At 42.8% G+C, this 24,944-nt stretch overlaps 1 protein-coding gene across 3 annotated transcripts in view; it reads right to left on the bottom strand.

The window, feature by feature from the left end:
- The window catches only part of DPP3 (dipeptidyl peptidase 3), a 54,161-nt gene that overhangs the window by 13,793 nt on the left and 15,424 nt on the right, over nucleotides 1-24,944 (bottom strand). For all 3 annotated transcript variants that reach the window (XM_075188659.1, XM_075188660.1, XM_075188658.1), the window contains exons 5-13: nucleotides 24,594-24,668; nucleotides 24,393-24,486; nucleotides 24,163-24,296; nucleotides 23,339-23,469; nucleotides 23,068-23,126; nucleotides 21,148-21,342; nucleotides 13,964-14,076; nucleotides 4,916-5,008; nucleotides 4,610-4,672 (exon numbers count right to left, since the gene is read on the bottom strand). In XM_075188659.1, the coding sequence (XP_075044760.1) occupies nucleotides 4,610-4,672; nucleotides 4,916-5,008; nucleotides 13,964-14,076; nucleotides 21,148-21,342; nucleotides 23,068-23,126; nucleotides 23,339-23,469; nucleotides 24,163-24,296; nucleotides 24,393-24,486; nucleotides 24,594-24,668 (957 nt within the window). The remainder of the gene's footprint in view (nucleotides 1-4,609; nucleotides 4,673-4,915; nucleotides 5,009-13,963; nucleotides 14,077-21,147; nucleotides 21,343-23,067; nucleotides 23,127-23,338; nucleotides 23,470-24,162; nucleotides 24,297-24,392; nucleotides 24,487-24,593; nucleotides 24,669-24,944) is intronic.

Here is a 24,944-nt window from a genome sequence, read left to right on the forward strand (position 1 = left end):
CCCCTCCCCCAGGCCCAGCACCAAAATTAGGGCCTATCCCCGGGCTAATTAAAGTCTAATCTAAATGGGAAAAAAAAAAAGAAAAGAAAGTCATACAGCCCCCAACTTGGAGCCTCTTTAATTAAAGTGTTGCTTTAATAAAAAATAAAAAAAAATCTCTCGCAGCACTATGCTGGGAGAGAGTTCATTTACCTTGAGCTGTTGTCTGGTGCGCAGTGGTGCAGCAACTGCTATCCTGCTGGCACTGCAAGGGACCCCCGGTCACTCACTAAATGTGACGGCAGTGATCAGTTCCCTTGGAGAAATCCAACGATGGGAGCAGGGAGGCTGCATCGGAGGCACAACTCAGCACCCCACTCCAACATCACACAGCCGTGCTGTGCACGGTCATTCTCATCACTGTGGTCTTTTCTCAGCCTAAGAAGTTAGTCAATCGCCGCTATGCGGCATTTAGCATACAAAACAGAGGCACGAAGGGTACGTAAAAAAAGATAAAAGAAAACCTGATTCCTCTGGCAAACATGTTAAAATGTAAAAGTGCCCCCACTACCCCAATGTTTGGGGTCACCCAATCAGATGATAGGAAAATAGGGTTTTCGCCAAGGACATGATCTGTGCTGCCTCCTGCATGGCCATGACACTGACTGTTCCCCCCTGATGATTCAGATATGCTACCATATTTGCACTGTCTGACTGGACTTTCCAGCCACAATTCCCCCACTCCTTAATAGCATCCTATAAATCGCTCTAAGTTCCAGTATATTGATGGGCATTAAGGGCTCCTGAAGAGAGCAAAGTCCATGAAACAGGAGAGGACCCACAACCCCTCCTCACCCAAATAGATTGGCATCCGTGGTGACTAAGGTCCACTCCCAACTCTGGAAGTACCGACCCTTTGAGAGATTTGTTTTTCTCAACCACCACATGAGTAACTGGCGTGTACCCTGGGAAGAGGAGCTCCCTCTGAAATGGTCTGGAATCGAAAGGCACCGTCTCGAACACAGACCCCATGCTCCCCAGCAATTTCATGCAGCTGAGAAGGAACTCCTCCCATCTGGCCTAATAAGGCCTTGGTCCTGTTTAAGAGAGAAAGGATCTTGTCCTCTGGGAGGAACCTTCTGACACTCTTTCAAAGTTGAGGGCGAGAAACCTCATTTGTTGAGCTAGAATCAAGGAAGACTTGGGGATACTGAATATCTAGCCATATCTCTCCAAAATGTGAATTGTCAGACATGCAGAAGCAGAGCAGACTCTGATGACGCCCTTAATAACAGGTTGTCCAAATAAGGGATGACTTCTCCCCAGAGAATGCAGGAAACTTGCCATAAAAAGGTCATAAAATGTTTGTAAAGACTCTTGGAGTGGTAGCCAGGCCAAAGGGTTAAGCTTGAACTAGTAATGCTCGTTGTGCTATACAAGACAGAGTAGACACTGATGCCCTTCCCATATGGGAACATAGAGAAACATCTTTTATGTCTAATGAGGCAAGAAACTCTCCCTTTTTCATCTTGGCAATTATTGACCGCAAGGACTCCATCTTAAAAGCTAGGACCCAAACTTGTTTGTTTAGGGTCCTGAGATTCAAGATTGGACAAAGTGACCTAATCGGATTTGGGAACAGAAAGTGGTTGGAGTAAAAACCCCCAAACTTTCTTAAGGTGGAACCCTAGCTACCACTTCAGAAGCTTCTGGATAGTCCGTCTGAGCACCTGTCTTGACACCACAGGAAAAAAGGCCTGAGGTAGAAAAAAATCTGCAAAGAGGGAATTGCCCTCTTGTGATAACTCCTCGTACCTAAATGTCTGAGGTTGAGACCAACCACTAGTCCTAAAACTGCCATTACCACATAGATGTGGTGGATGATCACATCATACAAAGGTCTTGTCTGGTGGCTTGGGAGTCTCACGTCTGGCAGGCCCCATGCCTCACTGAAAACCTCCTCAGAGGGAGAAGATGGTCCTCTAGCAGAGGTTGCTCTTGTTCGTCCAAAGAAATGAAAGGACCCAAACCTAGGTTGCTTAGGTTTACTATTGTCAACAGGTAAGAAATAGCTTTTCCCTCTCATTGCTCTCTTTGGATCAGAAGTATATCATTCAGGTTGCTATACCATCAAATGGTAAGGACTCAAGAGTTTGTTTGGATTCTGTATCCTCCAACCAGAAAAGTAACCACAAAGAAAGCCTGGCCGCAATTATAAGTAGACAACCAAAGAAGCTTGACCAAAACACTCAGTATTGGCTGAACATATTCAGGAAGCACTATCGCAAAAAGATTCTCATTTACTGTGGGCACCCTTCAATCAATCACCATTTATTTATATAGCGCCACTGAATCCGCAGCACTGTACTCATTCACATCAGTCCCTGCCCCATTGGAGCCTACAGTCTAAATCCCCCAACACACACACACAGACATAGACAGACAGAGAGAGACTAGGGTCAATTTAATAGCGGCCAATTAACCTACTAGTATGTTTTTGGAATGTGGGAGGAAACCGGAGCACCCAGAGGAAACCCACGCAAACACAGGGAGAACATACAAACTCCACACAGATAAGGCCATGGTCGGGAATTGAACTCATGACCCCAGTGCTGTGAGGCAGAAGTGCTAACCACTGAGCCACTGTGATGCCCTTCTATCAAATTTATATTTATTCATATTCAGGAAGCCTCCAACATATCAGCTCAAGGTCTATTCTCATGAAGACTGCTAGCCAATTGCTCTGCCCACTTCTGAATAGCCTTGCTACCAAGGCCATAGATATAATTGGTCTGGATAACCTTATTGTCAAAACATATGCAGAATAAAGAAGAAAATCACATTTCTGTCAATATTGTTCCAGAGTACAGCTGCTCCCTGTATCGGTAAACCAGCATCTTTAGATAAATGGGCAATAGGAGGATCTACCGTTGGAGGATTCTCCCATTTAACACGGTCTACTGATGGTAAGGGGTAAAGAATTTTAAACTTTCCCGGCCTCTGATGTTTGTTTTTATAATCAGTTTTTTGTCAAGTTTCAGAAATCATTTCAGAAAGCTGAGGAGATGGTGGAAAAGAGAAATTCGGTTTCCTCTTTCATGTAAACAGAGAAACCACTTCAGGTTCAACCACACTTTGTGGTTTAGATATATCCTCTACAGTATAAATGTCTTCCCTCTCAGACTCAAGGAACAACTCCCCTTCTTCCGATGAAGAAAGATCTGAATCAGGGAGAATGGGTAAAAAGCCTCAGAAAGATGCCCTACTCCAAAGGGCACTTCAATTAAACTTAAGTTAGCTCCACATGGATAGGGCTATATAAGGGAGGTGCTACACACTGAAGAGTTTAACTATTAAAGCGCCCTAGCTCCAGGTCCATCTGCTATAGCTCATGGTCACAGAGTCCCCAAATGGCAAGAAAGAGAAATGGGCTTTTTAGAAGACCATCCAAACTCTTGTCTGAGAGGTCCTTTAAGGATGCTGCATTCAGTAGAGGAATGGTGGCCGTCCTATATAGCTGTGAAATCAGAGGATCCACTCTAACACTGGAGAAAAGTTGGCCACACAGGAGATGCTGTTCATCCAGAGCTCTTGCTATTCCTCTTCCATGTGAAGGACTCCCTTGGCCCTGGACACTAAGGGGGGGGAATTCAATTCCCCCCGAATTTGCGCGGCATTAAAACTATTACTGTTATTACTGTAGTTTTAACACGGCTTTCTGCAAAAAGCCAGCATTGAAACTACCGTAATAATGGTAATAATGCAATTGAATTCCCCCCTAAGCCACCACAAATCTCTCCTACGCATCACAGTTACCTTAAAATGCTGAAAAAAGCATTGCATTCTCGCTGTAAAGGCCTCCAGTCATGAAAAAAGTCCATGTACGGTGTATGCAGGCCTACAAAAGGCTCCTGTACTGTCAACTGCTACAGTAAAAGAAAGTGTGGCTGCCATTAAGTCCTCCCTGTCCAGAACACATACTCCATGATGGGAGGACAAGCGATGCTACAAGTGTCCACAACAGTTGATTACTCCTGCTGACTCTGGATTCTAAAATTCCACTAGACTGAGGCCAGGGACAGAGGTGGGGTTAAAGGACTCCTGCATTAGGAGCGAGTAGATAGGAGATGGTAAAACAAAAAACCACCTCTGACACATCCCAGGAAGCAACTAAGGCTGCCCATGCAATAGTACAGAAAAATAGATTAAAAATACAAAACAATATAAAAACACCTGGTACGAGGAAGCACTACAAAAAGAATGGAGGAACAGCAGGGAAGGCGGGGGGGGTTATAGGGAGAAGGCGGAAGCGTATTCTTTTTCCAATGCTGTACTTCAAATGGAGAAAATACTCACTACAGATGGAGAAAATTTTTGAACAAAAAAAGCTTATCCCAAGGATTATTGAAAATACTTTTAAGTTAAAACAGGTCTCAAAATAATTATGTGCAAACTGCTCCTCTTATACAAGTGTGTTTTGCTGCATGGAATTCATAATGTTTTCATATGTTCGAAAACCATGACATTCTTATGAGATGTACATAGGTATGAATAAGCCCTTAGAGAAGTAAATAGTGAAAAGAAGGGCATTTAATGGATAATATATGGACATGTTAGACTTGTAACTCACCAGCTCTCCAGTCTCGGGGTTAATAATGCTCTTTTTGTCAAAGTTGAAGGTTCCTTTCTTATCCTGTAAAACATGAATCAATTAATGTGTGTGTCCTTCAGAGAAGGCATGGGTATATGAGTCAGCTGAAAAGTTACAGCTAAATACACTACAGAACAGTTTTATTTCCTGGATATTGCCTACAATGTGAATTCTTAGTTATGTATTTTTTAAAAAACAAAAACAATGACTCTTCAGATAGTAAGTAGTCCACATCATACTGAGAATTAGCTGAGATTTATAGACAGCAATAGTTGTGTTACAGACCTGAACAAAGAGCTTTCCGCTGCCATGGCCTAGTAACTCATGTAGACCAACCTGAACTTCAAAAGAGGGACAACGATATTTTATAAAAACATCCTGCAGAGAAAGAATACTCAATCAATATACCAAGGTAAAATAACCAGTGTATCAATACCAAATACAATACAGTACATATGTAATAGAATCAGTTTAATACTGTATATATTAGGTCAGCATGTTGAAGGGCTGCTGAACTCCAACACATTCATCTTTAACTATGAAACATAAAAGTAAATCTGTGTTAATATTTCTACTGCAGCTCTTAAAAAACAAAAAACCCCAACAGATAATTATCTCCAAATTCCACTGCAGACAGTTGAAACCCCTCACACATCTTTAGAACTGTGTCCTAATGGGATGTGATACAGGCCAACAAGTGACACCGCAATCATTTGAGATGCTGGGACATCACTGTCCAATCCATCACTACACCAATCCGCACAGTGCATTTCTGCACAACAAAACTGCCATGTTATAGCTGAAACTCAGCTAACTCAGACAGTTATAGTGACGGTTTATATATACACAATTTAAAGGAATACATGGAGTGGATTTAATAAAATACAAGTAAAACATGTTGTGAAGATACCAGGTTTATCTGGCCCAATGCTACCCACTTCACGCTGGCTGGCCACCCACAGGTGCCTTCCTATGCCAGGGAAGTCTACCCAGTACCTTCTAGGATTCGTATGGTCACTCAGGCAAATGCAGTTATAAAAATACAACAGTATATTTATTGTCATATAAACACTAGAATATTATGCACACACAGTAAATAAATGCCAGGCAGGTTTACCACATTATCTGTCCCTTACCCCACTAGCTTAAGGAGTTATAGTCACCTGGCTGCCCAGACTTCACGACCCATGGATCTCTCTCAGCTGCATATATAGACTCTAGTTAGAGAACGGCCAACTCAAAACTAGATCTTGCACCTTCATGAATAAATTCCCAGAATGAACACCCTTCCCCCCTGGAGTCGTTCCTTATATCTCAGGTCTAATTTCCACAGTCTTTCCCCTCCCTGGGCAAACCCCTGGGTCTATTCTTCTTAACCATTGGTCAGTGCAGGACTAGGGGGTTTGGACAGGGCAGTGAAGATGAGCTGTCCTTTCACAGAAGCCCCCTGCTGGGATGCAGACAGAACATCTAGACTAGTCCTAAGGAGAACAATTGATGCCAATTGGCTTCCCTTACTTCCAAGGATAAGGTAGCAGTGAGCCCCTTCTAAAATTAACCCCTTACACTACTTTGTGATATCAGAGGGTCCCCAGCTGTTCCATGCTTCCTGTAGAGGAAGGAGGGGGGAGAATGAATGTATTGTGGACACCACCTGATCTTTACCCATAACCCTCCTGGCTTCAGCTTAAGGACAATGAATAACATTACTGCAAGTCATCAATATATAATACACAATATACATATTTACATTGAACTACAATGTCCCCTTAACCACACGCAATTGGACAATGCAGTTGTAGTCTGGTGAGCTGGGGAACAAAAGCAAGGGCTATAAAAAGTACTATAATCCACATTATGTGAAACGAGACACAGAATGGTTAGCGTAGCACACTCGTTTCGTCACACATGTTATGTCATGAGACTTGGAGCCAAGCTGTATGAACTGGTTTTATGCCTTAAGGGGGTGGGGGTGGGGGTGACCCACCTAAATGGAGACAGACAAATGGTGGTAATGTCAAGCCCACAATACTCATAGGAAGAGGTCCTGAATCTGCCTTTTGATATTCTTTTCCAAGGCCAAGAAATGTATCATAAGTCATGTTGCAGTCCCCATCTGAGGACTTCTTATAAGCTAGATAAATGCTCTCCAACAACTCTGTTGCCCTGTTATCATTTCTGAACTAGAGATGGGGTTCTAGAAAACTGCAGCCAACTCTCACTTGTCTTTTGGACACGCAGCCCTTGTGTGCAAATGAACGGCTATGGGAAAACAGACATAACTTGTGGCATATGAAAGGAATTACTGTCTCTAATGATGAAGCTGAAGGGGTTGTCTGGATCATCCTCCACTGTTAATAGGCAGCTTGTAGAGATCTCAGCACAGTAGGATGATAGTGAGGAGTGTGCCAAGTAAAGAATCTTGTAGATCTCCATGTTGAACGTCATGTGAGGGACTGACAGATGAGAAAAGAGGATTTTTATACTTACGATAAATCAGTTTCTTTCGATTCCATTTGGAGGGGGGGGGGGGTTGGGGGGACACTGCTACCCCGGGTTGTATGAGGGGAGTGTGGAGTTGACACTTAACTAGTTAACTTTTGTTAAATGTATCAAGCTGACAAACCCCTCCCCTCTGCAACCCCTGTGGCTACTCAGTTTAGTTTAGTTATAAAGCCGCAAGGAGGGGGAGTCAAACAATCAGAGAACAAATAGCAGTAGGTAGGGAACGCAGTGTCCCCCAGATGGAATCAGATAGTTATCGCAAGTATAAAAATCCTATTTTCTCATGCATTCAATCTGGGGGACACTGCTACCATGGGGACGTTCTAAAGCAGCCCCCCCCACCCAAGGGAGGGACCGCTCCAACAGAGCCCTATGGACAAAATGAGCGTACGAAGACGCAAAGACAATGAAATGATACATTTTTTGTAAACGTATGGACAGAGGACCAGGTGGCTGCTCTACAAAAATGGTCCGCTGAGGCACCATTCCTCGCCACCCAAAAAGCTCCCACTGAACAGGTGGAATTTGCCTTGACATATGCCTGCCTAATAGTTGAGGTAAGCCATCAGCAAATAGTTTGTTTTGAAGCTGGCCATCCTCTTTTATGGGAATCGAACAAACCAATAATGAAAATTGGTCTTTCGAATATTGTCTGTCCTCCTGACAAATTCGGAGGGCTCTGACCACATCCAGGAACTCCATAGAGTTAGGTCCAGAAGAAGACGCCCCCTCCTGGAACACTGGCACTACTGTTTTCTGGTTTATTTCAAACCTGGAAACCACCTTTGTTATGAAGGAAGGGACCGTATGGAGCACTGCTTGATCCCCAGGAAATACCAGGAAGGGTTCGCTACATGAAAGAGACCATAACTCAGACACTCTGCGAGCCGATGCAACAGCTAACAGGAACGCTACCTTCCAAGATAGAAACTGAAAATCTGCCGACTGCGAGGGTTCAAAGGGCGGGCCTTGCAGCATATTGAGTACCAAGTTTATATCCCAAGGTGAAGTGGGTGGAACATATGGAGGTTGTATATGCAGAACACCCTGCAAAAGAGTCCGTATATCCGGTATATCTGCCAGTCGCAGATGGAAGAATACCGAGAGTGCTGAGACTTGGACCTTTAAAGGAAGCGAAACGAAGTCCTGTCTCCAAACCATCCTGGAGGAAAGAAAGAAAACGAAGGAGATGGAAGGAAGCAGTGCGGCAGGGATTCCTTTCACACCACCTATTATATGTGCGCCAAATACAGTGGTATATTCTTGCAGACACAGATTTTCTGGCCCTCAGAATGTCTACCACCCTTGGGGAGAATCCTCTTGACTGCCAAAGGCTGGCTTCAACAGCCATGCCATTAAAGCCAGCCGAGGCAGATCCTGGAGTCGGAATGGTCCTTGAAGCAAGAGGTCGTGACGAAGAGGCAGCCGAAGACCCTGACCCACCGCCATAGACAGAACGTCTGCATACCAGACCCGACAAGGCCAAGCGGAAACCACAAAAATTACTGGAAGACATAAGCATTGGAATGGGAGGGGGCTGGTGGGGGGAGAATACAGGTAACCTAACCTGAAGCTTCAGGGCATAGTCATGACATCGACAGCAATCACCAACGGGTCCCTGGCTCTTAAGCACACCTGGGGATCCGCCAATTGTTTCTCAATGCCATGGGGTCCAGGTCTGGAAGTCCGCACCTCAGGACCAGCGACTGGAAGACTTCCGGATGAAGCGTCCATTCCCCTGGCATTATCGCATGAAGGCTTAAATAATCTGCCTCCCAGTTCTGGATGCCTGGTATGAATACTGCCGAGATTGAGGGAACCTGGCCTTCTGCCCATGCTAGGATCCGAGATGCCTCCCTCAGTGCTGCAGAACTTCTTGTCCAGCCCTGTCTGTTGACATAAGCCACTGCCGTGACATTGTCTGAATATAGACAGACTGGGGACCCCTGAAGGATGGCCAAGGCCCCTTGGCAGGGCCATCTGCACGGCCCTCAGTTCTAAGATGTTGATAGGAAGGGAGATCTCCTGACACAACCAATGACCCTGAAGCTGAAAATGGAGGATGACCACCCCTCCAAGCTGGCATCTGGTCACTATGATCCAAGACCACTAGGCAAAGGACCTGCCCATCTCCAGGTATTTCTGGAGCAATCACCACTGAAGAGACACCCGTGCCGCCAGGGACAACCGGATTAATTGGCAGTCCAAGAGCAAGTGGGTTCCTGACAATTTCCTTAAGAGGTCCCACTGAAAACAGCAGAAATGAAACGGCCTGTAAGGAAGAGTCTCGAAGGTGGCCACTATCTTGCCTAGGAGGCACACTGATTGTCTGTTGCAGACCAGAACTCGTTATGTTGTGTTATGAACTGATCTTGTCCTCTGGGAGGAATACTTTTTGTATGCTGGTATGCATTATGAGCCCCAGTAAGGTCATCCTATGGCAGGGAACCAACTGGAATTTGTGGTGGTTGATTATTCAGCCGTGGTGCTCCAGGGTGCCGATGGTAAGAGTCAGGTGCTGCAGTAGCAGCTGGGCTGAGGAAGCCTTGATGAGCAGGTCGTCTAGGTATGGAACCATCCTCACTCCCATAAAGTGAAGACAGGCCGCCATGACAGACATTAATTTTGTAAACACCCTTGGCGCCGATGAGAGGCTGAAGGGAGGGTAGTGCCCTGAATTGGTAGTGTAAAGCGCCTATATAAAGTGAAGCAGGGCCTGGTGTCCCTACCAGATGGGGACATGCAGATAGGCGTCTTTGATGTCTATCAACGCTAAGTATTCGCCTGCTACTAACTCATTTATTACCGCAGGTGAAGATTTAGCATCTTTAAATTTAGAATTGAGTCGAAAAGGGACATCCAGCTTTGGCACCAGAAAGAGCTTGGAGTAAAACTCCTGTCCTCTCTGGTTTTCCAGGAACCGGAGCGATGACTTCAGCTGAAAGCAGAGGCGACCCGGGGCAGGTTGGTTGAAAAGAACCGACGAGTGGCTGGACCAGCAAGATCTTTTATGTAGCCCCTTGTCATGATGCCATGAATCCAACCCTCATTGGAGGACGCCATCCACTGGACCCTGAATAGAAGCAGACGTCCTTCCACTCCTGCAGCTGCGAGAAGGGGTGGACAACAGTCAGTCTATTGGCTTCTCTGAAAGATTGAGAGAGGGATGTCTCACAGAGTAGGAAGACCTACCTCTATGAGAGTGACCCCTGGTCCTGAGCGGTCTACCCCTTGAGGCCTGGTCGTTCCCGAAAGGGCTACCGAAATGAACCAAATCTTGGAATTCTAGACTTCGGTGCTTTTGCCGCCAGCGACCTGGCAAATAATATTGTCCAATTCAAGACCAAATAAAACTTTACCTGAGTAAGGCAAAGATTCTAATGACTTCTTTGACTCAGTATCTGCATCCCAGGACCTCAATCAGAGTGTTCTTCTAGAAGCTACAGCTGATGCAGATATAGCAGATGAAATGGAGGCTACGTTCAGGGCCACCTCATATAAGTATCCCGAGGCTTCCTTGAGGTGCAGGGCCAGCGAGAGCAATTCAGAGTCCTGCAGTCCAGCCGCCAACTGGTCAGCCCATGCCTCCATGGCCTTAGCGACCCATGCTGATGAAAACATTGTTCTGAAGGAGGTGCCTGCCCCTACATAGATGGATTTCAAAAATCCCTCTACTTTGCGGTCAGTGGCATCCTGCAGGGCGGCTTTGCCTGGCACTGGTAAAGTAGTGTGGAAAGCCAAGTGTGCCACCGGAGTATCCACCCTTGGGATCTGTTTCCAACAGGACAGATCCTCTTCCTGTAAGGGATATAGGGAAAGGAATCTCCACAAGATAGTAAATCTACAATCCGGCTGTTTCCAAGCTGCTTCCGTGATCTCAGCTAACGGAGGGAAACGGATCGCATGTCTTCTAATATTTTTAAAAAGACCATGATCAAATGCCTTCAATTCTTATAGATGCAAAAGGTCTAGAGCTTGAAGTACTGCCAATACCAGGTCGTCATTATCCCGATATCTGTGGGACTCGTCCAGGTCTGTTACCTGTGTGGAATCAGAATCATACATGAGTTCTCCCGCTCAGATTCCGAAGGACCATCAGAGGAGAAGAGGATGGGTAGACCGCTGTTGTTTGTTTCTTGACAGCATAGGTCTTGGCGAGTCCAAGAATCGTTTTATCCAATCTAGGCCTCTGACCAGGTAATGAGGACCAAGCCGGTTCTCCAGGAGGAGGACCTGGGATAGTGAGTGAGGATGATGTGCCAGCAGGCCTAAAATTCACTGCCTTGGCCATCCCTGGTAAGATGACGGACACTTGGAGGGGTCAATAGCTACTGATGTAGATAGGAGAACAGCAGCAACCGCTGGGATCTCAGCTAGCTTAGCAAGCAGCTGAACAAATGTTGCAACAGATTGAACCAGAGAAGATGCCCACACCAGTTCCTCCGACAGGGGTGGTACACCAACGTGGGCCTGCACGAGCTGGACCCCTGCGTCACAGTCAATGTAGAGGGCCCCCGGGGCCTGTTGTCCAATAGGTAACTTAGCTTTACACTTTGAAGTAGTAAAGTAATTTGCCTTTCCCTTGTTAGACATGTTTATGAATGGGATTAGTGTCACCACAGAAAGAAACAGAATGCAATGCAGATAGTCACACAAGAAACAAGTTTAGGTATAGATACAACTAATCTCTGTCCCTAGTCAAAAGTAGTATTTTGTAATAATAGAAGAGTATAAGCAGAATATTATATATCCCGGGCATAGTTTTTGGCACCCTTGGAAGGTTCCAAAGTTTTATATGTGGTGGGGGAACTATATTTTCGTTAATTCTGCCCCCCAAGACCTTCCTGCTCCTGTACAAGTGATCGATAGACTTAGAAGCTGCAGTCTATTAAGCCTGCAGCCATCGCTCCATTCTGCCTCCGACTTCCTGGTGGTTAATAAGAATAAGCAAGTTTCTCCCCTCCTATTCCTGGGGGGGAACTTGGTATGTTCCAATACGTCAGCCACTACTGATCCGATTATTGGTGCTCCCTGTCCCTGATGGTAGTGCCCGTAGATCAGAAACTCTCAGTGTGACAGCGGCTTCTCAAGCTGCCTTTCAACACTAAACAGCCGCAGAGGTCGGTAGAGAGAGCCATATTTCCAGGACGGGTGCCCTCTCGGAGCACGCTACCTGCATTCCTGAATAAAATAAAAAATAATCTTTAGATCTAGCAATAAAAAAAAAATAAAAAAAAATGAAGCCCAACTTGGGCACTTAATCTAAAACCGAGGAGCTACAGGGGCTGTAGAGGAGAGGGGTCTGTCAGTTTGATACATTTAACAAAAGTTAACTAGCAGTGTTCCCCAGATTGGATGAATGAGAAAGTTGTGTGATCAGGTCATGTCCAACATGGAACACAATAGAGGGGAAGGGGGATGACTTCTTGTTCTACACTATGACATTTAAAAACATGGTGGTCGATCTTTGTATGGTACTGTCCGATTTGTAATGCGTATACTTTACCCTTCCCCCTCCACCTGTCTGGTCCCTTCCCTCCTACTCTTCATTGTCTTTTTGCTTTCTGTACCCATAATTGAATGATTTATAATAAAAACTATTGTTGGCATGGTGGTCGGCACAGGAGGGAGAGAATGACATTGCAGGAAAATACTGAGCAGTGGCTGGTCCCACAACCTTCTGTGCTGACAGCGCTTAAAAAAACCCAAAAAACCTGGTGTTTCCCCCACGGCTAGTGTACAGAACAATAATACTGTAATGGTTCTCATCCTATTCAGCACTAGAGGGGCACACAACATACTTGTTTCAATCCACTTCTGTCCTGATGTTGAAGAGCTGAGGTTGGAGGACAAGGTATTCTTGTATTCTACTGAAACACTTCTGTACCTGGCTGATGCAGTGCAGTTGCTGAAGGCTGCAATGGAGCCAATTGATAACTATGGCCACTTCACATAAAGTGGGATAAATACCTAATGTTTCCATTTGATAAGACACAGTCTCTATTGGTGTTGGTGGACCAATTTAAATTTAGATAATGTACTGTATTAATTCTGAAACCTTTGAAGGATGTATTAGCTAGAAAGTGTGCAGTGTTGACTCCATTTCTGCTGATGACTTCGTATAACCTACCTAAACTAACATATTTCCAGTCTGGCTTCCTCATGTTTTTCAAACAAATTTATGCCATTATGCTTTCCTTTATTTTGGCAGGGGGTTAAATTTGGTTTACTCCCCACTGATGGGGTGGGGGTCTTCCATTTCAGTTTTTACAATTTGCTGGTGGCCCTACTGGTGATGTGCACCAATGGTTTGATCTTAGATCACACAATACCGCTGTGGTCTTGGAAGCAGGTGTCCTAGGTTCATACTCGAGACTAAGCCAATTAGCTGCAAGTGGCTCATGCATTAATGTTATCCTTATTACTTTTATAAAGGACTACCTTAAAAGTTTGGTACTTTGAAAGCAGGCACTTTGTTAAGGATTCCTGATGGTCCCCATTTATTCCCATGGCATATTTTCTGACTATCCTAGACCATCATATCTGAGCAAGATACACGAATAGCCAACTATTTATCCATATACACACACACATACACAAAGTAGGTAGCAATGTCCAAGTGGGATACTATTCAATTATCAAGTAACCATTGTTGCAAACTTTTTTTTAACGAAGCTTCCTGTCTCCTATTTTGTACAAAGGAAGAAGCAAAAAAACTCAATCCTTTAAAAACTGCAAAATGATGTAAGATTTATTGACAGGGTGCAAACTGAACAACAAACAAAATAGTGGTCCCTCCCCATTCTCATAGCTAAAGGTATACTTTACCTTATCTTCCTCAGATAAAAAGGTCAACTTCTCACGCTCAGTGGCTGATCCAACTGATAAAACATTCCCCAAGGAGACATTTTTAAATCCAACACTTTGCCGGATTTCATCATCTGGGTTGCAAAAAGAAAAAGTGATAGATGAACAGTATGTTTTAGCTTCCCACAGCCAATCAGACATTTGTTTCCATTAGTCTAAAAGCCAATATTTGATTTAGACTGTAAGCTCCAATGGGGCAGGGACTGATGTGAGCGAGTTCTCTGTACAGCTCTGCGGAATTAGTGGCGCTATATAAATAAATGGCGATGATGAGGATGATGGGCAACTCTTGTTACAGGACATCTGTTTCACTTAAAAAATGATTGTCAGAAGTAAGCAATCTGCACGTGTGTGGCTAAGTGGGACATGCTGACAAATCCCATCAGCCAACAGCCTCGTCTGTGCGGACACTAGGACGATTACTCAGCATGGTTCCTTGTAAGAACCGAACTGCCAAACATATTGATTTGTGGAATTAGGCTCACTAAGGATGGGTCTTATTGCCAACAGATACAGTCCTTCAGAGACTGGGTTATTTACACACCATCTTCCTGTATGCTATTGTAATTACTAAAAACAAGGGCAGCCCTCCCTCTATACATTTGGCACCTCACTTATGATCTGCAAATTACACATTTCACTTACTAGCTCAAAAGGACTTATTAGTCATATTTAGACATATTAGTCATATTTTGACTGAAACTATTCTTTAGAGAGAATACTATAAATTACATTTGTATCACATAGTAATATTTTAGGCTGTAAATAGAATGTAGATACAGTGAAATTAAACAAATCAATAACTAGTTATGTCGTATAAACAACCATCACAGTTTGATAGCACAGTGGTGACACACTAGTGATTTATTTAAGCTAGAAAAATAAACTTTTAATTTAATGAAGGGGATAATTCTAAAGTGGTACGAGAATAGATTCTGATGTGACATTTACACTTAGCATAGTACACCTCTTCAAAGTTTTCTTCCTCCCTGCTACCTAGCCGGTCTAGAACGGAGAGCAAGCATGCACCTTGAAATGTGCAGGCTGGCCCATTTAAATACACCCACCATTGTTAAACAAATATTCTGTATTTGTTTTAGGACAAAAGGTTGTGTTTGAAGGTACAAAGTGAAATTTTTTATTGGTTTGTACTAGGGATGAGCGCGCTCGGATTTCTGAAATCCGAGCCCACCCGAACGTTGCGGATCCGAGTCGGATCCGAGACAGATCCGGGTATTGGCGCCAAATTCAAAAGTGAAACTGAGGCTCTGACTCATAATCCCGTTGTCGGATCTCGCGATACTCGGATCCTATAAATTCCCCGCTAGTCGCCGCCATCTTCACTCGGGCATTGATCAGGGTAGAGGGAGGGTGTGTTAGGTGGTCCTCTGTGCTGTTTAGTTCTGTGCTGTTTAGTTCTGTGCTGTTTAGTTCTGTGCTGTTTAGTGCTGTGCTGTTTAGTGCTGTGCTGTTTAGTGCTGTGCTGTGCTGTGCTGTGCTGTGCTGTGCTGTGTTCTGCAGTATCAGTCCAGTGGTGCTGTGTGCTGTGCTCTGTCCTTCTGAGGTCAGTGGTGCTGCTGGGTCCTGTGCTGTGTCCTGTTCAGTCCAGTGGTGCTGTGTCCTGTGCTTCTAAGGGCATAGTTATTTCCCCAATATTCCCCTGTGTTTAAAAAAATAAAAAAAAGTTTTTTTTATAAAATACCAAAAACTACTTTAATATTTTTTAATTACCACAAAATTTTCACAACCAATCCTGCAGTATAAGCCCATTGGTACTGCAATATTACCAAGTTCACACATTCAGCAGTAAAAGTCCAGTGGTACTGCAATATTACAAAGTTTACACATTCTGCAGTATCAGTCCAGTGGTGCTGTGTCCTGTGCTCTGTCCTGCTGAGTTCCGTAGTGCTGCTGGGTCCTGTGCCGTGTCCTGTTCAGTCCAGTGGTGCTGTGTCCTGTGCTCTGTGCTTCTAAGGGCATAGTTATTTCCCCATTATTCCCAAGTTTGTAAAAAATAAAAAAAAAGTAAAAAAAAATAAAAAATTTAAAAAAAAAAAAAAATATATAATAATTATAACCAAATTTGCAAAACCAATCCAGCATTATAAGTCCATTGGTACTGCAATATTACCAAGTTCACACATTCAGCAGTAAAAGTCCAGTGGTACTGCAATATTACAAAGTTTACACATTCTGCAGTATCAGTCCAGTGGTGCTGTGTCCTGTGCTCTGTCCTGCTGAGTTCCGTAGTGCTGCTGGGTCCTGTGCCGTGTCCTGTTCAGTCCAGTGGTGCTGTGTCCTGTGCTCTGTGCTTCTAAGGGCATAGTTATTTCCCCATTATTCCCAAGTTTGTAAAAAATAAAAAAAAAGTAAAAAAAAATAAAAAATTTAAAAAAAAAAAAATTATATAATAATTATAACCAAATTTGCAAAACCAATCCAGCATTATAAGTCCATTGGTACTGCAATATTACCAAGTTCACACATTCTGCAGTATCTTGTGCTACATATAATGGAGAGCAAAAATTTGGAGGATAAAGTAGGGAAAGATCAAGACCCACTTCCTCCTAATGCTGAAGCTGCTGCCACTAGTCATGACATAGACGATGAAATGCCATCAACGTCGTCTGGCAAGCACGATGCCCAATCTCCTAGTACAGGGCATGTAAAATCCAAAAAGCCCAAGTTCTCAAAAAACAGCAAAAAAAGAAACTTAAAATCATCTGAGGAGAAACGTAAAGTTGGCAATATGCCAATTACGACAAGTAGTGGCAAGGAACGGCTTAGGCCCTGTCCCGTGTTCATGACTAGTGGTCCAACTTCACCCAAGGATCAAAGCCCTCCTCCCCCCCCCTACAAAAAATTTAAGAGAGTTATGCTGTCAGCAACAACAACAAAACAGCAAAGAACTCTGCCTTCTAAACAGATGACATCACAAATCCCCAAGGCGAGTCCAAGGGTGTTGTTGGTTGTGAACCCTGACCTTCCCATCACTGTACGGGAAGAGGTGACTCCATCCAGCATTTGCAGCACGCCCTCTGCATATGCTGGAAGGATCACCCACAGTCCAGTTACAGATTTGGCTAATGAAGGTGTGAATGTTGTGCACTGGGAGGAGGATATTGATGTAGCTGGCGCTGAGGAGGATGTTGATGATTATGATGCAGACAGATACCAAATTGCATTTCTCAATTTCTATTTATATTCTAGATTATATAACGGCTGAAAAGTTTTCTGTTTTACTCCTAGTGGAGAGGGGATCTGATGCAGACAGATACCAAACTGCCTTTGTCCATTTCTTTGTATATTTGAATTGCTAGTTCTACAGTCTATGCAGGCTGCTTTATTTATATTCAACTACAAGTGTAGGGCGGGGGGGGGGGGGGGCATAGATAGCCACCAAAGTAACGTGGTCCATTTAATTTCACTTTCTAGCTCCACAGTCTGTGCAGCCTGCTTTTTTTTATCTTCAAAGTATTAATATTTACAAGCCTTGCAATCTAAATTAACTAGAGGTAGTGACGTGGTAGAACTCCAAAAGGCAGTTTGGAAGCCCCTGTACAAACTGGCTCTATTTTTTAACTGAGTTGTCCCCCCTCCAGTGTGTACTCGGAAAGAGTTTTTAGTGCAGCGGGGAACCTGGTCAGTGAGCGGCGAAGGAGGTTGCTTCCTCACAACGTTGAAAAAATGATGTTTATAAAAATGAATAATCAATTCCTCAATGAAGTACAGCACTGCCCTCCAGACAGTACAGAGGGACTGTGGTTGTGGAGTCCAGCGGGGACGAATTGATAATGTGTGAGGAGGAGGAAGTACACACTGTAGGGGGAGAGGAATCAGAGGTTGAGGATAAGGACGACATCTTTCCTCAGTAGAGCCTGTTTAGTTTGTACAGGGAGAGATGAATTGTTTTATTGGTGTGGGGGCCCAAACAAACCAATCATTTCAGCCACAGTTGTTTGGTAGGCCCTGTCGCTGAAATGATTGGTTTGTTAAAGTGTGCATGTCCTATTTCAACAACATAAGGGTGGGTGGGAGGGCCCAAGGACAATTCCATCTTGCACCTTTTTTTTTGGCATTATGTGACCATTCAACAGTCGTTTGCCATGTTCAAAAAGTAAAAGAAAATGCCAACAAATTCAATAAATTTAATCAAAAGTTAAATGCCCTGTCATTATTTAAAACAAGAGGTTTTGACGTGCTAGAATTAGTGTAGTGTTAAGATGTTATAAACACTACACTTGGAAATTGGAGGAGGTAATGTGGCCCCGGTATCAAATTGGGTACCGGGGCCACCCCACTATGCAGTCCAGATACTTGTTTGGTGGAATTCCGACACGTGGAGGGTTTTTTTAATTATATTGTGGCCTCGGTACCAAATTGTGTACCGGGGCCACCACACTACGCAGTCAAGATACTTGTTTGGTGGAATTCAGACCAGTTGAGGGTTTTATTATTATATTGTGTGGACCACTCTATCTATACCACACTACAACTCTATACCACTCTATTTCCTACTTTAATTCTATTTAATTCTATTTCCTACTTTAATTCTATTACTAATTAATTAACATAAAGAGGAACAAAAAAAACCAATTTTACCAAAAGTATAATATGACTTAGACTTACAAACACTACACTTGAAAGATCGTGCCTTTAAATGAAAAAGTAAGTCTTCATTGCACGACTATGTGCAACAGGGACAGTTTTTTTCTTTACAAAGTCAACTAATAACACTTGGACCCTGTCTGTCTTTAACATACTTAATGGGATCTCAATGACGAATTGTCTGTAGCATGTTTGGAGGAGGTATTGTGGCCCCGGTATCAAGTTGGGTACCGGGGCCACCCCACTACGCAGTCCAGATACTTGTTTGGTGGAATTCTGACACGTGGAGGGTGTATTTATTTTATTGTGGCCCCGGTATCAAGTTGGGTACCGGGGCCACCCCACTACGCAGTCCAGATACTTGTTTGGTGGAATTCTGACACGTGGAGGGTGTATTTATTTTATTGTGGCCCCGGTATCAAGTTGGGTACCGGGGCCACCCCACTACGCAGTCCAGATACTTGTTTGGTGGAATTCTGACACGTGGAGGGTGTATTTATTTTATTGTGGCCCCGGTATCAAGTTGGGTACCGGGGCCACCCCACTACGCAGTCCAGATACTTGTTTGGTGGAATTCTGACACGTGGAGGGTGTATTTATTTTATTGTGGCCCCGGTATCAAGTTGGGTACCGGGGCCACCCCACTACGCAGTCCAGATACTTGTTTGGTGGAATTCTGACACGTGGAGGGTTTTTTAATTATATTGTGGCCTCGGTACCAAATTGTGTACCGGGGCCACCACACTACGCAGTCAAGATAGATAGATGCGTATCATAGATAAAGTACATTCAGTGGTGTGGGGCAAATTGAAAAATATTCAAAATGCACTGACATTATCAAAAACAAGAGGTTGTCACACGCTAAAACTCCAACATGTATATGATGGAGAGGATGGAGGAGCAGCCGTATGTGTAGTGTAATGCAGACCTGTTGAAGGTTTTTTATATATTTTATTGTGGTGCCCAGTGCCCACTCCTCTACGCAGTACAGGTACATTTATTGGTGCGATTCATAAAAGTTCAGGGTTTTTAATATATTGTGGTGACCCACTCCTCTACGCAGTCCAGGTACATTTATTGGTGCGAATCAAACAAGTTGATGGTTTTCTTATTATATATATTGTGGTGACCCACTCCTCTACGCAGTCCAGGTACATTTATTGGTGCGATTCATAAAAGTTCAGGGTTTTTAAGATATTGTGGTGACCCACTCCTCTACGCAGTCCAGGTACATTTATTGGTGCGATTCATAAAAGTTCAGGGTTTTTAATATATTGTGGTGACCCACTCCTCTACGCAGTCCAGGTACATTTATTGGTGCGATTCATAAAAGTTCAGGGTTTTTAATATATTGTGGTGACCCACTCCTCTACGCAGTCCAGGTACATTTATTGGTGCGATTCATAAAAGTTCAGGGTTTTTAATATATTGTGGTGACCCACTCCTCTACGCAGTCCAGGTACATTTATTGGTGTGATTCATAAAAGTTCAGGGTTTTTAAGATATTGTGGTGACCCACTCCTCTACGCAGTCCAGGTACATTTATTGGTGCGATTCATAAAAGTTCAGGGTTTTTAATATATTGTGGTGACCCACTCCTCTACGCAGTCCAGGTACATTTATTGGTGCGATTCATAAAAGTTCAGGGTTTTTAATATATTGTGGTGACCCACTCCTCTACGCAGTCCAGGTACATTTATTGGTGCGATTCATAAAAGTTCAGGGTTTTTAATATATTGTGGTGACCCACTCCTCTACGCAGTCCAGGTACATTTATTGGTGTGATTCATAAAAGTTCAGGGTTTTTAAGATATTGTGGTGACCCACTCCTCTACGCAGTCCAGGTACAATTATTGGTGCGAATCATAAAAGTTCAGGGTTTTTAATATATATTGTGGTGACCCACTCCTCTACGCAGTCCAGAAAGATACCTTGTTGCAACGTTTTGGACTAATAACTATATTGTGAGGTGTTCAGAATACACTGTAAATTAGTGGAAATGCTTGTTATTGAATGTTATTGAGGTTAATAATAGCCTAGGAGTGAAAATAAGCCCAAAAACTTGATTTTTAAACTTTTTATGTTTTTTTCAAAAAAAATCCGAATCCAATACCTTAAATCCGAACCGAGACCTTTCGTCAAGTGTTTTGCGAGACAAATCCGAACCTCAAAAATAACGAAAATCCGGATCCAAAACACAAAACACGAGACCTCAAAAGTCGCCGGTGCACATCCCTAGTTTGTACCTGTCCGCATCTAACTAACTTTTATTATTGTTTTTTTTTTATTTTATTATCATGACCATTATGATCCAGGTAGTTGTTACACATTGTCCTTTGATATAACATAGAACTGCTCTAAGAATACAACCGTATCCCATGCAAAGTATGTTACCCAATGCCCAGGGGCAAAGCATATCATCTATTAGATAAACACTAAGCTTTTCTGTCTATAAATCAAAATATGCTGGTAAGCGGTATACACAGGAACAGATATGTTGTTATGTAAACAAAATATTGAAAGTTTAGCAGTCTCACAGTTTGGTATGTTGATTCCAGCTGGGATGCCACTTCCGCTGAATGTTACAACATCTAAGGAAGTGAAGTCTGGTCGGAGGAAAGCATCCTTTTCAAAGGAGGATGGCCACGGGAGTGATGCCACAAGATTCTCTGCTGCAGAGACTAGCTGAGTAAAGCGAGCACTCACTAATTTGTTGACCACTGCCACAAAGCCTGATGAAACCGAGAGATAGAAACTTGTTACAAAAGGAGTAAGTCAAGAAAGAGTCATAACAAGATCCCACACAATACCGCGGTATATGATTTAAATGCTTTAGTTTTCCAAAAGTTGCATTTTTTTGTATGAACAGAATCTCCCTGACCCCATCAGGCCTCTTCCCAAATTTTCTTTTCATCAATTCCCCTCCCATATTATTTCTTGATGTTAACGAGAGCTGTGGTTACAATCAGACAAGCTTAGGGCCAGACAGAATTGTAACTGCGAGAGAGAACCTGAAAAACACCTTATGTGTCATGGGGCACTCATAGTATAATGGAATTATATTAAAACATATCAACCCGGGTTGGGTTGCCTTGATAAAGCTTAGCAGAGTGAAACGCACGTCGGCGTTACACGCGCTGTTTCTCCTCTGCTTATACTATCCTATATATTCTTATGATTTTTGGATGCTCTAGGGATTCATAATATCTAATACTAGTTGTCTCCTATATTGGCTATCTACACAGAAGTAGATTCCTCTAGCATACTATACCAACATAATAGCTGCCGCTATATGGAGCTCATTATGGTCTCCTCCTGAAAGATCAGCAGCTTTGCATTCTCATTAGACCATATTCTGAGGACTTAATAAATCATATATTCATCCTATATGAGAATGTTTTGAGGATCTAATAAGTCATGTATCCATCTTATATGTGAATATTGTGGAATGAAATGGATCTATACAGCAGGGACACTAGATTTAACTACATAATATAACAGCAATTTTTGCTAAGGGTTTCTCTCCTCTCTGCATATATTTAATCTACGGATACAGTCGGACTTGGGAGTGATATGCCCCTTTATATGTAGCTATTATTACATCTTTAGTCCAATTTCACTTCTGGTACACTTGGGTAGACTACCTTTATTTCATTTAGTATCCAGTGTGTGCATCTAGGTAGAGAGCCTATGACAGCTCTCTATCTCATTTAGCATCCAGTATATGAACTATATAAATTATCTTGTGGAGAAACAGCGCGTTCCGATAGTTTATCTATCGGTTTTATCAGTTACTCATTTCTGGTTCATTTTGTCATATACTCGTTTTTAATATTTCACTACTTCTAATTTTCTATTAAGGGATATAATTTTTAATTGAAATTAATAAAATTTTGATATGTTTTAATATAAATTCCATTATCCTATGAGTGCCCCATGACACATAAGGTGTTTTTCAGGTTCTCTCTCAGATTTTGTATTTTGTGTGGTAGCACCTACCTCCAGGTGTTTGATACTATATGAAGCAGGATATTTATTTAATATATTATATTCCTCCATCTGGAGTATTAAGGATTATCCTGGTGCGATTGGGTGGTTCTTTAATAATAGAATTGTAACCGTGGCAGCCCCCACTCCTGGCAGGTTGACATTTTCCAGGAGATCATAGTATGCACTTCCTTATGTCAGACACATACTCTTCATAGACACATTTTTCCTCTCCCAGCAAGGACCTACCATGCTGCTTGCTTGGCCGATAAACAAATTCCAATGGAACAAAGCATCCAGGGGGGCAGATTATGATGAAAGATTAGTACAACTACCAAGCAAGAACTTTTAAATAAAGCATGGGCATACCCTAGTTTTATTCCGACACCTGCAGAATACAGGGGTCGGCACTCAACGTAATATATAATGGCCTTTAACGCACAGCCCTTTTACAATTATGCCTCTCTCACCTTCAAATTCCCCACGGGAACCAAATGGGTCTCTATAGCTCTCGATAAATCCAATGTAACTGGAAGGAAAGGTATACTGTCAAAACATGCTCTGAAATTCTACATTTTCCCAGCTGATTTCCAAACTAATATCACATTTACAATGTATATTCTGCTGTTAAACCTTCATATCAACAAAAAATGCTGGTATAACCCATCTTTACTATGAGACACTCTTGACCACGGTTCTTTATTTCATTCATTCCAACCTCTCTCCCGACCCATTTCCTACCTCTCGACTATTGGTCCTTTGTCTTGGACCCAGTGCTTGGACCCCTCCTTATGAGCTTGGACGGATCCTTCCTGAAAGCTCCTCCCATATTCCTCCAGCATTCTTCTCTGGTTTTCATTGGAAGCATAAGCCTAGAGAGGTTAAGGAAACGCAAGAGGTTGGCTTTAAACAGTAACACACAATACATGTACATCAATGAGTCCGTGCCAACAGGTTTGTTCAAATATCAACAGTTCAGTAAGCTGTGTGTGCAGTGCAGTCTCATTCCCCTGACCTCTTGCGCAGAGAAAAAAAAAAAAAAAAGATAGATGTCGGAGCATATCCTTAACACTGCATATTTGTGTGTATCTAGTAAAATAAAAACATGAGGTGAGTATGTGGCACGTTTTAACACTGCTGCTTGCATGCACAGCACTGCAACCGTGTAACATGCACTACAGAGCTAGGCACCAAATGCTTCTTGTGCTTTAATATGCATTAACATGTGAACAAAGATGTTGTGTTGGCCTTGGGATCAAGAATTCCAATGACTGCTGTTTTCAGTTCTTTACGAAAGAAAAAAAAAAAGCCTACGCCTAAAATCATACAGATGTAGGATATGGCTTTAGAGTCTAGTTTGATAGGGAACTGAAACTATGCGACATCCTGGGTAATTATTAAAGGGCTACTAAAACTAACCTGAAAGCAGAAGTTGGCTCTAGTATCCTGCTGCCTGAGATGACAAGTTAAATGTTCTCATCTCATTTCTTTCACAATCATTTGTGTTAGTGTAAGAAAAGAGCAGTGGGTTTTGTCCATTTATAAACTGTGTATGCTACAATCACCTTTGCCTTCTCCAGGTTTTCCCTCACTCGAAGAAGTAAAGGAGAGTAATCTCCCCTTGTGATGTGGATCTCATGGTCTTCAAACTCAAATTGTCCAAAGGAGTCTGACAGATCAGATGAATCAGCAACATTCCCTGGTTAGAGAGACGTAGGATCTTTTTTTAAGAAGGACAACACAGGATGGATCAATGACAAAATACATTCAGAGCTTTCAGCTTCTGATACTTCACCTTCTTTGTTGACAGAAGCCAGCCGAACCTCATACTTGGCCCTGCCACCTCCTTCCTGAGTTTTAAACAGTCGAGTGTTGTAGGCACTAAGATTCTGTGGGGAAAGGCAATAGAATAATGCTCTGTAAGTGTGAAAGATGTGGCAGTACTTACTCTGAAAGGCTCAGCAGGATAGGAACAAGGGGTTTATTATTTGTATACCTTTGAGTCCAGGAACCTCTGAATCAATTCTGCATCTTCCATAGTGCAATTTGCAGAGAAATAAGTGCTAATTCCCTAAGAAAAAAAAAAATAGAACATTGAGAAAAGTCTCATTTTCTGGAGCAAAATTATGCATATTTGACATTAATAATGCAATTTCATATTAAATATACTAGTCCAATTATAATGTTTAACTTTTGATTTTAACAAAAAAAAAAAGTTTAATAACAATCTTAAACAATTGCCTATTATATTTGCTTTTCAGGCCTGTGGTCTTTCCATGCAGAATTTCAAATGCCCAGCACAATATCTTTTGTCAATCCGCAAGTATTTTGTACTGATGGCAACAAC

The sequence above is a fragment of the Mixophyes fleayi genome, chromosome 10 (assembly GCF_038048845.1).
Source record: "Mixophyes fleayi isolate aMixFle1 chromosome 10, aMixFle1.hap1, whole genome shotgun sequence".
Lineage (NCBI taxonomy): Eukaryota > Metazoa > Chordata > Amphibia > Anura > Limnodynastidae > Mixophyes > Mixophyes fleayi.